We start from the raw sequence: 13,483 nt of genomic DNA, 5'->3' as shown, positions 1-13,483 counted from the left end.
GAATTGGTATGGAATTGGTATGGAATTGGTATGGAATTGGTATGGAATTGGTATGGAATTGGTATGGAATTGGTATGGAATTGATATGGAATTGGTATGGAATTTGTATGGAATTGGTATGGAATTGGTATGGAATTGGTATGGAATTGGTATGGAATTGGTATGGAATTGGTATGGAATTGGTATGGAATTGGTATGGAATTGGTATGGAATTGGTATGGAATTGGTATGGAATTGGTATGGAATTGGTATGGAATTGGTATGGAATTGGTATGGAATTGGTATGGAATTGGTATGGAATTGGTATGGAATTGGTATGGAATTGGTATGGAATTGATATGGAATTGGTATGGAATTTGTATGGAATTGGTATGGAATTGGTATGGAATTGGTATGGAATTGGTATGGAATTGGTATGGAATTGGTATGGAATTGGTATGGAATTGGTATGGAATTGGTATGGAATTGGTATGGAATTGGTATGGAATTGGTATGGAATGAATGGAAATACCTGGCTTTAAGCGGAAAACTACACTTGAGTTCCTTAAATGATACAAATAGTAGGTATTTCTCAACCGCCCTATATTGCACATAGTGATTTTAACTTGTTTCTGAAACTGAAGCGTTTTGACAACGACGGCATCAATAGAATACCTCCATGACAAAATGTTTCCGATTTTTGTTTGGTATAAAACTTTAATTGCAAATAGTTCATGCAATATTTTCATCCGTAATGAAATTAACGAAATATTTGAGATGCACTGATAAAATAACTTAATTCGAACAAAGATCAAACTAATGACATTCTTTGTTAATTAAAATTTATGTCTAACCTAACACCCACGAAATTTAATCATGACGAAGCGACTTTATCTAACATTCTAAACGAGATATTTCGTACCGACATGTTGGTCGGGAGTATTTGAGTTCTCGTACAATCAGAAAATCTCGAGATTACGAAACTTTCACAGTCGTTTCTTCCTAGTTTGCGAATTCTTCACCGCCCAAAGAACTTGATTGACCCGACATATTGTATAGATTCCATTTTATTATGAAAACTTGGCGGGAGTTTTGTGGAATTCATTTCAAGGTATTTGAAATTGAGTTACTGCTACCGATTTACATATTATATTTTTATTTGAAATTTATACACGGCAAAGCTCTCAAATTTGATTAAATTCATGTGTACAATATTATTTATGCAAGAGATTTTCTTGAACGTGCTGGCATGTTTCGATCCCCAGCTGATACTTTTTGTTAAACCTTTCTCAATTCAATACACTTTGACGCAAACAAAGCAATGAGGTTGAACTTGATTTAAGTTTTTTTTTGGTGATCAATATGAGTTGGAATCGAGTAGTCGAGTAGTAAAAAACTTTTTTTGTACTTCTTTTTTTTAACAGTGACAATGGTGAAAAAAATATTGAGTGTCATAAGTATTAATGCGCTCATTAACGGTTGTAATAATCTGAAAGTAAGGCCCTTTTGAAGCGATTCGGCTCCAGAAAGAGCCGATCAACAATCAGAGCAATCCATAAGGTTGTCAATACCTTTTTAGAACCGGACAGACACTGCCACGCGGCGTGACAAATCGTGATGCTAGCAACCTTAGATATGAGAAATGCCTTTAACTCGGCCAGGAGGGTGGACATCCTTGAGACACTTAAAGACGCTGCGGGATCGCAGAATATTTGTCGCAAGGGGTGGAGGATTATCTGACAAATAGGCGAATAATCTAAGAGACGACAGAAGTACAGGTGAATAGACAAATTACTGCAGGGGTTACTCAAGGATCTATACCGGGTCCGGATCTATGGAATAGACTATATGATGGACTAGAATTGCCATTTGACGTACTTGTATTTGTTTATGCTTTAGTTAATTCATCAATTAATAAAACGTGTGACTGACACACAGATAGCGCTGCCATTGACAAATCCATACGACGTTTATCAAGTGCCAACTTTTATAAGAATGTATGTGAAATTTCATGACATTTGGATTAATCACAAAAAAGTAACATACATTTATGTGAAACTACTTTTGTTGTTTTTAAAACAATGGATTGAAACCAATTTATTGTGTTAATTTATAATTGCTTCTAGATGAAAAAAAATACTTTAGAAGCTCAACAGTGGCTTTAAGTGTTATCCTGACTCTGCTTCATCGAAAAGAACCATTTGTTATTGGTTTGCTGAATTTGAACCTGGTCATACAAACCCCGATGATAGCTGGTAGTCCAATTGAGGTGGTTACTCTAGAAAACAACAAAAAAGTCCACAAGTTGGTTATGACTAAGCGTAAATTGGATTTATATGAGATAGCTGAGGCCGGAAAGATATCAGATTGCAGTGTGTTTACAATTATGCATGAACATTTGATCATGAGAATGCTTTTTTCAAAGTAGGGACCGCATTTACACAAAGTCGATCACAAACAACAAGGTGTTGATGATTCAGAGCAGTGTTTACACATGATGAATCAAATTTTTTGCGTCAATATGAGAGAATGGATGAAACAAAGGATCCATTACTTCAGTCTGGAATCATAACGATCATCATCTGCAGCCGGTAAACAACGTCCAAAAAAATACTTTAGAAGCTCAACAGTGGCTTTAAGTGTTATCCTGACTCTGCTTCATCGAAAAGAACCATTTGTTAGTGGTTTGCTGAATTTGAACCTGGTCATACAAACCCCGATGATAGCTGGTAGTCCAATTGAGGTGGTTACTCTAGAAAACAACAAAAAAGTCCACAAGTTGGTTATGACTAAGCGTAAATTGGATTTATATGAGATAGCTGGGACCGGAAAGATATCAGAATGCAGTGTGTTTATAATTATGCATGAACATTTGATCATGAGAAGTAGGGACTGCAGTCGATTACAAACAACAAGGTGTTGATGATTAAGAGCAGTATTTACACATGATGAATCAGATTTTTTGCATCAATATGAGAGATTGGATGAAACATGGATCCATTACTTCAGTCTGGAATCATAACGATCATCATCTGCAGCCGGTAAACAACGTCCGAAGCTTCCAAAGATACAAGGGGAAGGTTATGACCTCAGTATTTTGGGATGCGCATGGAATATTGTTCATTTAGTCTCTCCAAAAGAGAGAGACAATCAATAGCGAATGTTACATAGATTTGTTGGAACGCTTTAATGCAAAAATCAAAGAAAAACGTCGAAGAAAAACCACTATTTCACCAAGACCATGCACCCATTCACAAGTCGATGACAACAATGGTTAAATTGAACGAATTACATTTCGAATTGCTTCCTCATCCACCGGATAGTCCAGATCTGGCTCCAAGTGATTACCAGCTATTCGCTGATCTCAAAAAAATGCTCGCCGGTAAGAAATTCAGCTCAAACGAAGAAGCAATTGTCTAGGCAAAAGGCAATTTCTGGTATCGGAAAGTAGGAGAAGCGTTGGAATAATTGTATTGTTCTCGAAGGAGATTACATTGATGAATAAAATCGATTTTCGGCGAAAACATGAGTTTTTCTTAGTTAATCACACGACTAACTAAGATTGAGTGTCTAAGAATTACTCCCGAACATTCAAAGTTATAAATCAAAAAAGAATTTAATAAATCAATTATTAACTATAATAGACACTTATAGATTCCTTCTTCTTTCCTTGTTCGTTGGTTCCGTTGTAACTGCCGCTATCCATTTCTTTGTTATTTTGCCCAGATGACATGTAATTTGTGATTATTTCCAGATTAATTATTTTTTAACCAATTACATCTACATTTTCTTTTCCTATATATCCATATTTATTATTTTATTTGTGAATACTCTATAAAATTAGGATATTTTCTGGTAATATAACATATTTTTTTTCTTTTTCCTCAGTTTCATTGAAAAATATTCAAACGTTTTATCAAATTTAGGATATTTTATACAACATTGGAAAATGGACAACATTATAAGCATTTGCTTGCTTGAAGTAATTGAATTTAATTATTTGGTTATGTTTTCAATAGCTTTGTCGCTTTTATTACCTTGTAATTGATGATGATTGGAAATTTTATATTTGGCAATTACAAACAACCTTCAAGCACTTCTAATAATTTGTCTTGCAATTTAATGAAATCATCAATAACGTCGTATCTTGTGACACCAATATATTACTACATATGCAAAATATTTCTTAGAGAAATTAATGATATTTGATCTAATGAATTCATTCTAAATTGTAGCGTCTCTCTGTATAAAGCACTTTAAAATAAATCGCATACACACACGATCACTATATTCCAATAACATAGATCTTTATCCATACCTAAAATCCATATAATGGTATGTAAAGTCAAATATTTAATCAACGAAAATCTTCCGAATGTTTCCGTGTTACGTGTTACGGTTACTTTATTTTATAAACACAAAAAAGGATAAAAATGTCTGAGATTTATCTTGATCTGGCATTGCAATTTGGTTACACAAAAAATTTCTTTTATTTATTGTTGTTCTTTCTCAGCTTCATTTGTCTGTTTTAACAATGAAATTTATTGAGTGCGTTTTTATCCTTACGTATTTTCACAAAAGCCTGTTTTATCTTCTCTATCTAATATTTATCAAATATACAGGGTACACTCTAAATTTTTATTCAAAACTTTCTAAATAGTATAGTCAATAGATATTGAATATGGCAAATTATCAGTATTTTTTTTGTGGCTTTTCCTTGGCGGTTACACTAAACTTCTCTGTACTCTGCTTTCAACTACTACACTAAATAAAATAGTTTAATCCTTTGGAGCCATTTCATGTTAGTCCTTTAGTTACGATTAAATTGATTCCCTTGATTGAGTCCCTTCTTAATGCTTCTTCTTGTCTCTTTGCTAAAATATCTGTGAAAATCGTCGTTGTTCTTGAATCTTCTTTATTTTTTAAAATTGTACATTGACTCCGGTCTCAAAATCTGTTTCTATATTTCCTATATCTGAGATTTGAGAAATATCGTAATCGTAGTAATACTAATCTTATTCAATCATATTTTCAAAGGATAAGACGCGTGAAAAAATGTATCGATAAGATTTAGTCAGAAGCTGGAGTTACAGATGTGTCAGAAAGTATTCTTAGATGTTGGTATCTCCAGAAATCGAGTCCAAGGAGTAGTCAGGAATTCCTTAGAAACAGGGCTAATTCCAACAGAAAATGGTGGTGGTGTATTTGAGTCAGTAAGAAGTATCAGCCAAAGAGGAATGTTGTTAGAAAATTTATCAAAAATGTGAAAGGTGTCGAAAGTAACTATTTTCGATTGATAACGCTACCCGTATCACTGCATATAATCCGATGTAATACTGCAAATTGTCTTCTCCAATTTATTATTGCTAATTAAAACTATTATTTCACTCTTAGTACAAATCACTCAGCCTTGTTTTAATGGTAGGTTTAAAAAAAAAATAGCAGCGTCAAAATTTATTAAAAGAAACTACGAAAGGGATTCAAAAAATGGTTACCGTAAGCTTTCAAACTGATCAATACATTTACGGCAACGTTTCTGAACGGAGAGGAAGGTCCGGCGAAGCAAGTCCAGCTGTCCATCAAGAGTTTCAAATTACTCTCAAATTGCAGTTTGGAGGTCAAGAAGAGTGCGTGGTCTTCTAGCACGAACGTGGTCCTTGAGAAGGCTCCACAGGAGGAAATCAAAGGGCGTCAGGGCACACGACCATGTACTCCACTCAACGAATCTTCGTCTGCCTTAACACATAGTGGAGCGAAGCTCCATCCTGCATAAAATGGCGTATGTTCGCGAGTGTTGGATCATTGTCCATTTTCCTAGGTAGGCCCAGGCAGGTTTAAATCTTATTCAATGAAAACATAAGGATTTTGGTCGCTTCATTTTAAGCATTGACCACCGTTCAGCTTAAAGGTTGCTTCATCCGACCACAAAATGCAATGATGGAATTGCAAATCATTCTGACAAGGTCTGAGATACCACTCGCAAAATTCCAATCTACGATCCAAATCATTCTCGTGAAGTGTGTGTAGGAGACGCGGATGGTAAACTCGATAGTGCATGCGTTTCAGCATTCTTCTTAAAGAACGATGGGTTATTTGAAATTCTCCCGATAGTCGCACTGCAGTTTGGTTTGGCTGCTAAACTTACGCCAGCGCTGCTATATTTTCGTTTGTTTTTACAGATACCGGTTGGGCAGAAGGTGGCGCGTCGGCAACAGAGCTCGATTTTTAAAAGTTCTGAAGCGGCGAGTTCGGAAATTGAAAAAGAATTAAAAGTATTCTCGCTTTAATACGATTATTCAATAGCTTGTGGAATGAAAACTTCCTTTTGTGTTTTTGTTACTTATATTTTTCATAATATATAACCTCATTAAATACCACACAACTGCCATATGAATTATTGTGCATGAATTGATGTAACGAAATGTATGTTGGTAAGACAAGCTAGATAATTGTGGAACGTTCCGCAATGTAGAAATATCTGAAGCGTTAGTTGTGTATTGTGAAAATGAATAAAATTATGATGAATATTTCTGTCTACTTGGTTGTTATTTAAATTTCGACAAAGCAATACATATTCCATTTATCTCGACAACACTTTTATGTCTCACTTTATATTCAATGTGAATAATTGAAATACATCTCGGTTGCAGTTATATTGAAGTGTTCGGTCTGTTGATTCTTTTTATGTTCAACGAGCTAAACCCTCAATAGACTTTTAGATTCTTAAATATTGCACCTTCGTTTACAATATTTACATTTAGTTCCATGTTTTTCTCGTTTTATTTGAATTGAATAGAATATCATGACATATGGATTCAGAAGATAATGAACTGGAAAAATTAATAATGAAAAATAATATCTTATGGAGAAATCAGTCTAATGTGTTTGGGTGAAACTATATGACGCGGAGTGTATCCTCTTGTATTTGATTTTTTACCGAGTCCACAAATAAAGTTTACATCTATCATTATATCATTGTTTAAAATCTTCTACGTTGAGAAATTTACAGGAAATTTTCACGCATTAACATGCTGCAACTAGTGGAAACGTTCTTCAGTCTGAGATACCTTCAGCTGAAGATAATGCCTAAAGCTGAATGTTAACATTCAGTTAGAAGACACAATTATTTATATCAGGATTTTTACACCCTGAAGGAATAATTTATCGATTTTTCGGTCGTATATATTACATGAAGTATAAAATAATATCATTTAACAGATATTACTTTAATTTTTACCCAGAAATAGGAGTAAATGTGTTTGGCAATTCCTTTGTTGATATAATCCTTTGTTCCAGATTGAATAGTTTCTTTCCTATCATTTTCTCATACATGTTCGATATTTCTATTGAAATCTTAGTGACCACTGTCTCAAGACAAAATATAAAACCAGCTTCATGGAAGATCTCAACATCAAACGCAATATCTAATCCCTCTTTCCGGTATCATCTTACAAAATGTTGCAGGTTCATCACAAACGTTGAGAACAGTGAAGCGCAGTCAAAGAAGTACTAATTGTGTAAGATATAGAAAAGAAAAATGGTTGAAATGTAGGAATATGGATATCCCAATGGACAATTTCGGAGTAAAATATTCAAAACAATCGATAAGTCACAATGTTCACCCTTAACAATCGCTCACATTATACGTCTTGAAATTTGAGACACTTTGGTAGGTTTTACATAGGTTAAGTGATTCACAATAACCATCAATATTTGGTTCAAGAAACAGGTTTCTGCGAACATGGGCAAAAATAAAACGCTGACATAACCATGGTAACTTTCTCTTACTATAGTCACGATATTAGTCAAAAATCAAGATTGGGAAATTCTATGTATAACAATACTAATGACTCTCAGTATAGATTTTCAATTATATACCACAGTAAAATTGAAATTATTGTTTTCCGTGATAAAGGCTTCCTAAAGCTTTTATTTATATTCAACTTTGATGTTTACATGAAACGAAATTGTCAACAAAATAAGGTTTCATCATGAAATTATGAAACAGTATCCAAGTGCAATCTTTAAAGCAAAAAGAAATATTCTTTGTTGATTCAAATAGTTCGTAGAATTAACAGATTAAACATTCATTATAAAAGTTGTGAATATTTTGAAATTTTATTGTTTATTATCAGCCGAAACAGTTTGCCAAACTGTTTTTAGAGAACTGGGAAAGGCGCTCAGCAATACAATTCTGACAATTTATATCACATTCTTCTTTCACAGTCCATTGAGCCATCTAATAAACTGTTAAAATCAACTGATGGTCATTTCAAAATACTTGCTTTTGGGTGAACAAATGTTTTTGTTTAGTTTGTGAACTTATTTGTGCATTTTAGATCTTATTACTCACAGATTTATTGCGAAATTGCCTCTTAAAGTTTTTAAAATGCAACTGTATTGAAAAATTGCGGAAAATGAACAGAATTCTGACTGAAGCTCTTATCATCTAATGAAAAACGGGGTTAAATCCACCTAATGCTTAAGTTGGCCTTTGTATCTTTTAGCTGCCACTGGATTATCACTTTGCAACTTGAAAGCAACAGTAGAAATTAATGTGCAACATCTCCCATGATTTCAGCACAAAATAAATACTCTAAGTATTCTAAATTTTTTCAATTGGTTTGCAGCTTACTTGCACATTTACTAGTTCCACTAAAATATATCTTGAAATTATCTATAGAGTTCTTTTAACACCATGAAACAAAAAAAATAATACAAAACAAGTCTCGCCCCGGAAAAAACAAGAAAAGCTAACACGGATACATGCTACAAAATCAATTTTTGCCCCACGGCAGCCAGTTTGATGTAGATCAGCTGTTTTATTAGATTACCCAATTTTTTTCGTAGGTTCAGAAAATTACATAATTATTAAAAGCTGTTCAATTACATGGGCAGAGACTAAGTTTCCTTTTGTTCAAATAAGAAGGAAGTCTTGTATTATTGTAATAGATGGAAAGCGCATCGGTTCACAAATCTCTTGCCTTTCCCACTCATCAAATTTTTGACGTCATGCCGATCCATAAAGATTAGTATCGATGTTCTTTTTCTCTCTATTAGTAGCTGAACAAGTTCTCATACCTTGCTCTGTTTTTAATATCAACTCTATGAATAAAACTCCCTTCAAACAGAGATTGGTAGCGATTCGTGGTGAAAACTTTGACCTTTAAAACATTCACATGTAAAAAACATCTACTCTAAACTAAAAAACAGTGATAATTATCATTAAATTTCAGATACTTTAGATCAGTGATTCTTGTCGCAAATTGAATGTGGTAACAACCTTTTCAACCACGTTATAATATTATACAGATTGTCCTTGCTAGAATTATTCACTGTGTGCAAGTCGGTTTAGGATTTTTGTTTGTCATATAAATTCATTCAGTTAAACATAGCATTCAGATATACATGACAAATCAAAAGAAATTTAGACTATTACAATGCGAGGTTCAGAAACATTTTTTTTATTTTGAGACCTTAGACGTCCTGACCTCCAACACAAAGGCTGTTCTACCTTCTCTCTAAAAGTTTCAAAGTTAGCTCCAGGACGCTGTGTATTTCGTTTTATTATTACTTTGACGATAAGCCAATTTCATATGAATTTCACCTTTGTTTATAATCTCTAGTTATGGCTAATATATCGTGGCTAGTCATATACCCATATAGAAAGTGGAAATTTATTCTGTTTAGTATAAATAAATTAGATATATATAAACACATGCAAATGATAAATGTCTTTTATCATGATAAATCGGATTACATCCCACGAACTTCACTCACGGTCGCTATAAACAACGCTGTTCGTAAGAGGGCGCAGTAGAATCAAAAACCAAAACTCTGCGAATTTTCCTTCAGCTTCTCGTCCAGGAGTTGCAGATGAAAGAAAATAGCAATGACTCGTGATTAGACTCTGGATCAATGAGGGAATGAAAAAGTATGTCAACAAACAAATTGGTAGAATTTGAGATAAAACAGGAGATTCCCAATTTTTTTGTACGAGGGCATGGTCATCTGACGGGAATGTGATGTGAACTGGTCACGGAGGAAGTGAAATTTGACTGCTCTAGACTTTTGATTCGAGTCATTGGTTACGGATGGATACAACCTAGAGAAGCTGTAGTGGACATTTGATTAATGTTATATTCCAACTTAATTCAACTTAAACAGGTCTGTTAAACAAATGAAAAATCTTGAGGATACCTCACACACACTTTGTTGTATTTAAATTCCAAAATTAAGAAGTGCTGTACGAAAATTATCCAATAATGAGTATACTTCAATTTAGTATCAACTACAGCCAAACAAAGCATTTGCATACTTCCAATGAGGTATTTACTCTATCTATTAGATTTTTCTTCAACGTCTGTGTGTAAAATATCTCGGAGATTTGCAAATGAGGGATGGCATGAGTGTCACAAGCACCTTTGAACACCAATTACATTGTGAAGAGAAAAAACATGATCCAATAATAGTATAAAATAAACATTTTTGATCAATTGTTGTATATGGATCTGTACAGAAATATTTCCAGCAAGGACAAGCAGCAGAAACCAATAATTTCCGTTGGTTCTCGAGGAAGTCTATATATACATTTCTGACTTATATTCATTTCGTTCATTAGTCAATACAAATCGAGTGTGGCAAAGAATTTGTCTTCATAAGAGTTTGGATAAAAAGCGTCGTGAAGATAATTTACCGCGTGTAGACTTAGTCTTAATATTTCAATTTGTTGTTGTAAGACCTGACGTCTATTTGGTTCTTCATTGTTAGATCTTTTTCCTACATTTTCACTTACTGATTTCATATATCTGAAACTTTTCTCTGAAGACTATTCATCTCAATCATATCAATAACACTATTAGCTTTATCCATGTTCGCATCTAAATACTATTCAAAGCACAAATCCAAACTTAAAATCACACGTACCTAAATGTGGGAGCAATTACGGATATCAAATGGTTGAAAATTCAATTAAATTTTTTTTTTAGTATTTCAGCGTCGGAATAAGTTTTTCCATTCGATAAACTTCTGTGATTGTTAGGACATAATTGTTATCAACATATTTGATATTTGTAGCATGAATTTTGTTAATATATTTAAGTCTATAATAAGGAGGATTACTATTACTGGAAATCTAATATATATCAATATATTCAATAAATAATTGAAGTAATTGTTCAAAAATAATGACCCTCAAAGTTGAAATCGAAAAATTGGAAATTATCTGAAACCGCAACTTAGAAAAGATATTATAATGATGTGAAGAATATTGATGCCGTTTTTTTTTTGTAGAATTTGAAAATAGTTTACAAACACTTTTATTTGATTTGAAGTGTTCAGAATGAAAAAAAAATGGTAGGTATGTTAAAAAGTCTAGAAATTAAGATGATGGATACATTAGTTTGTTATTAAAATTATTTTCGAGAAGGACATAACACTGCAGAAAAACGAGCCGAGAAATTGAAAAATTTCACAAATGTATCAATAAATGTGTTTTGTAACTATAAGTGATGATGGCTGAGAGCAAAAAATGGAATATGAAGAAGAACATTTAAATTAACTAGAATTTGATTGAGGAGAAAATGCATTCGACTCGTGATGAGGTCGATATTTGACTTAATAAATTTTTATGAAACTAAAAACTGACGAAGGCAAAGAAAAGAAAGGGTGTGGATAGCAATTTCACGAAGCTTTTTTCCACTGAAGGCTAATTATGATGTGAATAAACAGTTCCGAATGTAACAGGTGGAATAAAATGTCTAATTAATTATAGCTAGAATGTATACAGTGGAAAATATGATATACCCTCAAATATCACACAAACGACTGTATAAACATTATTCGATGTACATACCGACAACTTCTAATCATTTAATAAAAAATAATTTGACTAATAGGCACAAATTAAAGCGATTTACGTCAATATTTACAGAATAGTTAAGCTGAATACTTTGATATGATTCTGGACACCAAATTGTAATAAAGAGTATATTACAAGGAAATTGGGAACATAATTGCCTTAGTTAGAGAAAAAAATAGAGAATCTATCATAAAATTAAAATTTGTATATAATTACAAGGATCTAACATAGATAGGTAACGTAAAACAAAACAGCTGAAATAAAGCACTGCCTGTCAATATGAACACCTCTTATTTGGAAGGAATATATACATATAATCAGAAATATCTCGAAATATTAAGCTGAAAAGCCTTCTACATGTGAAATTTACACCTAAAACAGTGTATATAGTATGCATGATTCTGTATGCTCTTGATTTATATAATAAGAGAATTAAAATAGAAGGCTTTGTTAATAACTTTTGACAATGAAAATTTTTTCAATATTTACAGTGTTTTACTAAATTTCAATTTGTGATTCCAATGAATCATGGGATTACCCATTAAACTACTTGAGTTGTTAGTTCCTAACCGGTTTTGTACAATATCTGAAGTTCACTTTCATCACTGTAAATTATCGTCTGTGAATAATTGTTGTGTGATTTGAAAATTGCTTGGGATAGCTTCTGTTGTTCATTACTAGTTCAATTACTGTCTTCCTTCTTCAGGGTGTTTCAAGTGACATTGTGTTTTTAAACCTTTCCAACAAATTTTTTTCATCATAATTTATGTTGATACTTGAATGTTACTGAAGAAATCCTAAATACTTACGTTGTGAGTTTGATCTTCGTATTATATTTTCTAGAAATGTATTTTGCGGAGCAACAAGCCCCCTTCTTCCCCCTGGCATGTCGTTGGTCTGTCGAAAAACTTCTAAGATTATATTAAAACACTAAATCACACTTCATAGCAAAACATTGCGGCATATAAGAAGTCCGCGAAAATTTCCGAAAAATTTTTAACCCGAATCTCTGTGACGACTTTTCCTGTACATTTTCCGCGAAAGAAATCCTCAAATATATCTCTATTGTGCATTATTATTCTGTCACAAATCTCGCGATTGTTTTTAGTTATTTTCCTAAAATTGCTATTGAGAATTATCCGCGATTTTCATTGTTTTTCAAATAGTATGTATACGCGGATTAAATAGTTTCGCTGAGAATTGTGTCATGTAACTAACGGGGTAAACACGAGACCGAAACCGGTGGGGAAAAGCCGACTAAGGGAAAATCGAAAAACGCCCGTAGCGCCTGCTACGAAGACGCAACGGAATTTGTATGAACTACTCGTTGAAATCGGATTTTGGAGCAAGACAGCCAAACAAATAGTTAAGGAGCGAACTCAATATTAAGTATTTTTTATACAAACCTTAGTTAATGGTTCATTCTTTTCTATTATTGATGATATATTTCTAAATATCAGTCACACAATAATAGAAATAAAAACTTTCAGTGAGGACTTACTATACGACAATTAAGTATTTCTGTTAGTATGTGGGCATAAATGAGCTGCTTCAGTGAATATATTGGTGACGCTTTATTTTTTGAGATACAAGGAAACTAGAAGTCTTGGAAAATTATTTTATTTATGCTCAAAATAGTCATTA

At 33.0% G+C, this 13,483-nt stretch overlaps 1 protein-coding gene across 1 annotated transcript in view; it reads right to left on the bottom strand.

The window, feature by feature from the left end:
- LOC130448704 (potassium voltage-gated channel protein eag) overlaps positions 1 to 12,893 on the bottom strand; it is a 141,770-nt gene extending 128,877 nt beyond the window's left edge. The window contains exon 1 of the mRNA XM_056786181.1: positions 12,649 to 12,893. Coding sequence (XP_056642159.1) covers positions 12,649 to 12,727 — 79 coding nt within the window. The 5' untranslated portion in view covers positions 12,728 to 12,893. The remainder of the gene's footprint in view (positions 1 to 12,648) is intronic.
- Positions 12,894 to 13,483: the final 590 nt, after the last annotated feature.

The sequence above is a fragment of the Diorhabda sublineata genome, chromosome 9, assembly GCF_026230105.1.
Source record: "Diorhabda sublineata isolate icDioSubl1.1 chromosome 9, icDioSubl1.1, whole genome shotgun sequence".
In the NCBI taxonomy this organism is placed as follows: domain Eukaryota; kingdom Metazoa; phylum Arthropoda; class Insecta; order Coleoptera; family Chrysomelidae; genus Diorhabda; species Diorhabda sublineata.
Note: the sequence above shows the minus strand (reverse complement) of the source record. Positions and strands in the feature narration are given on the sequence as shown.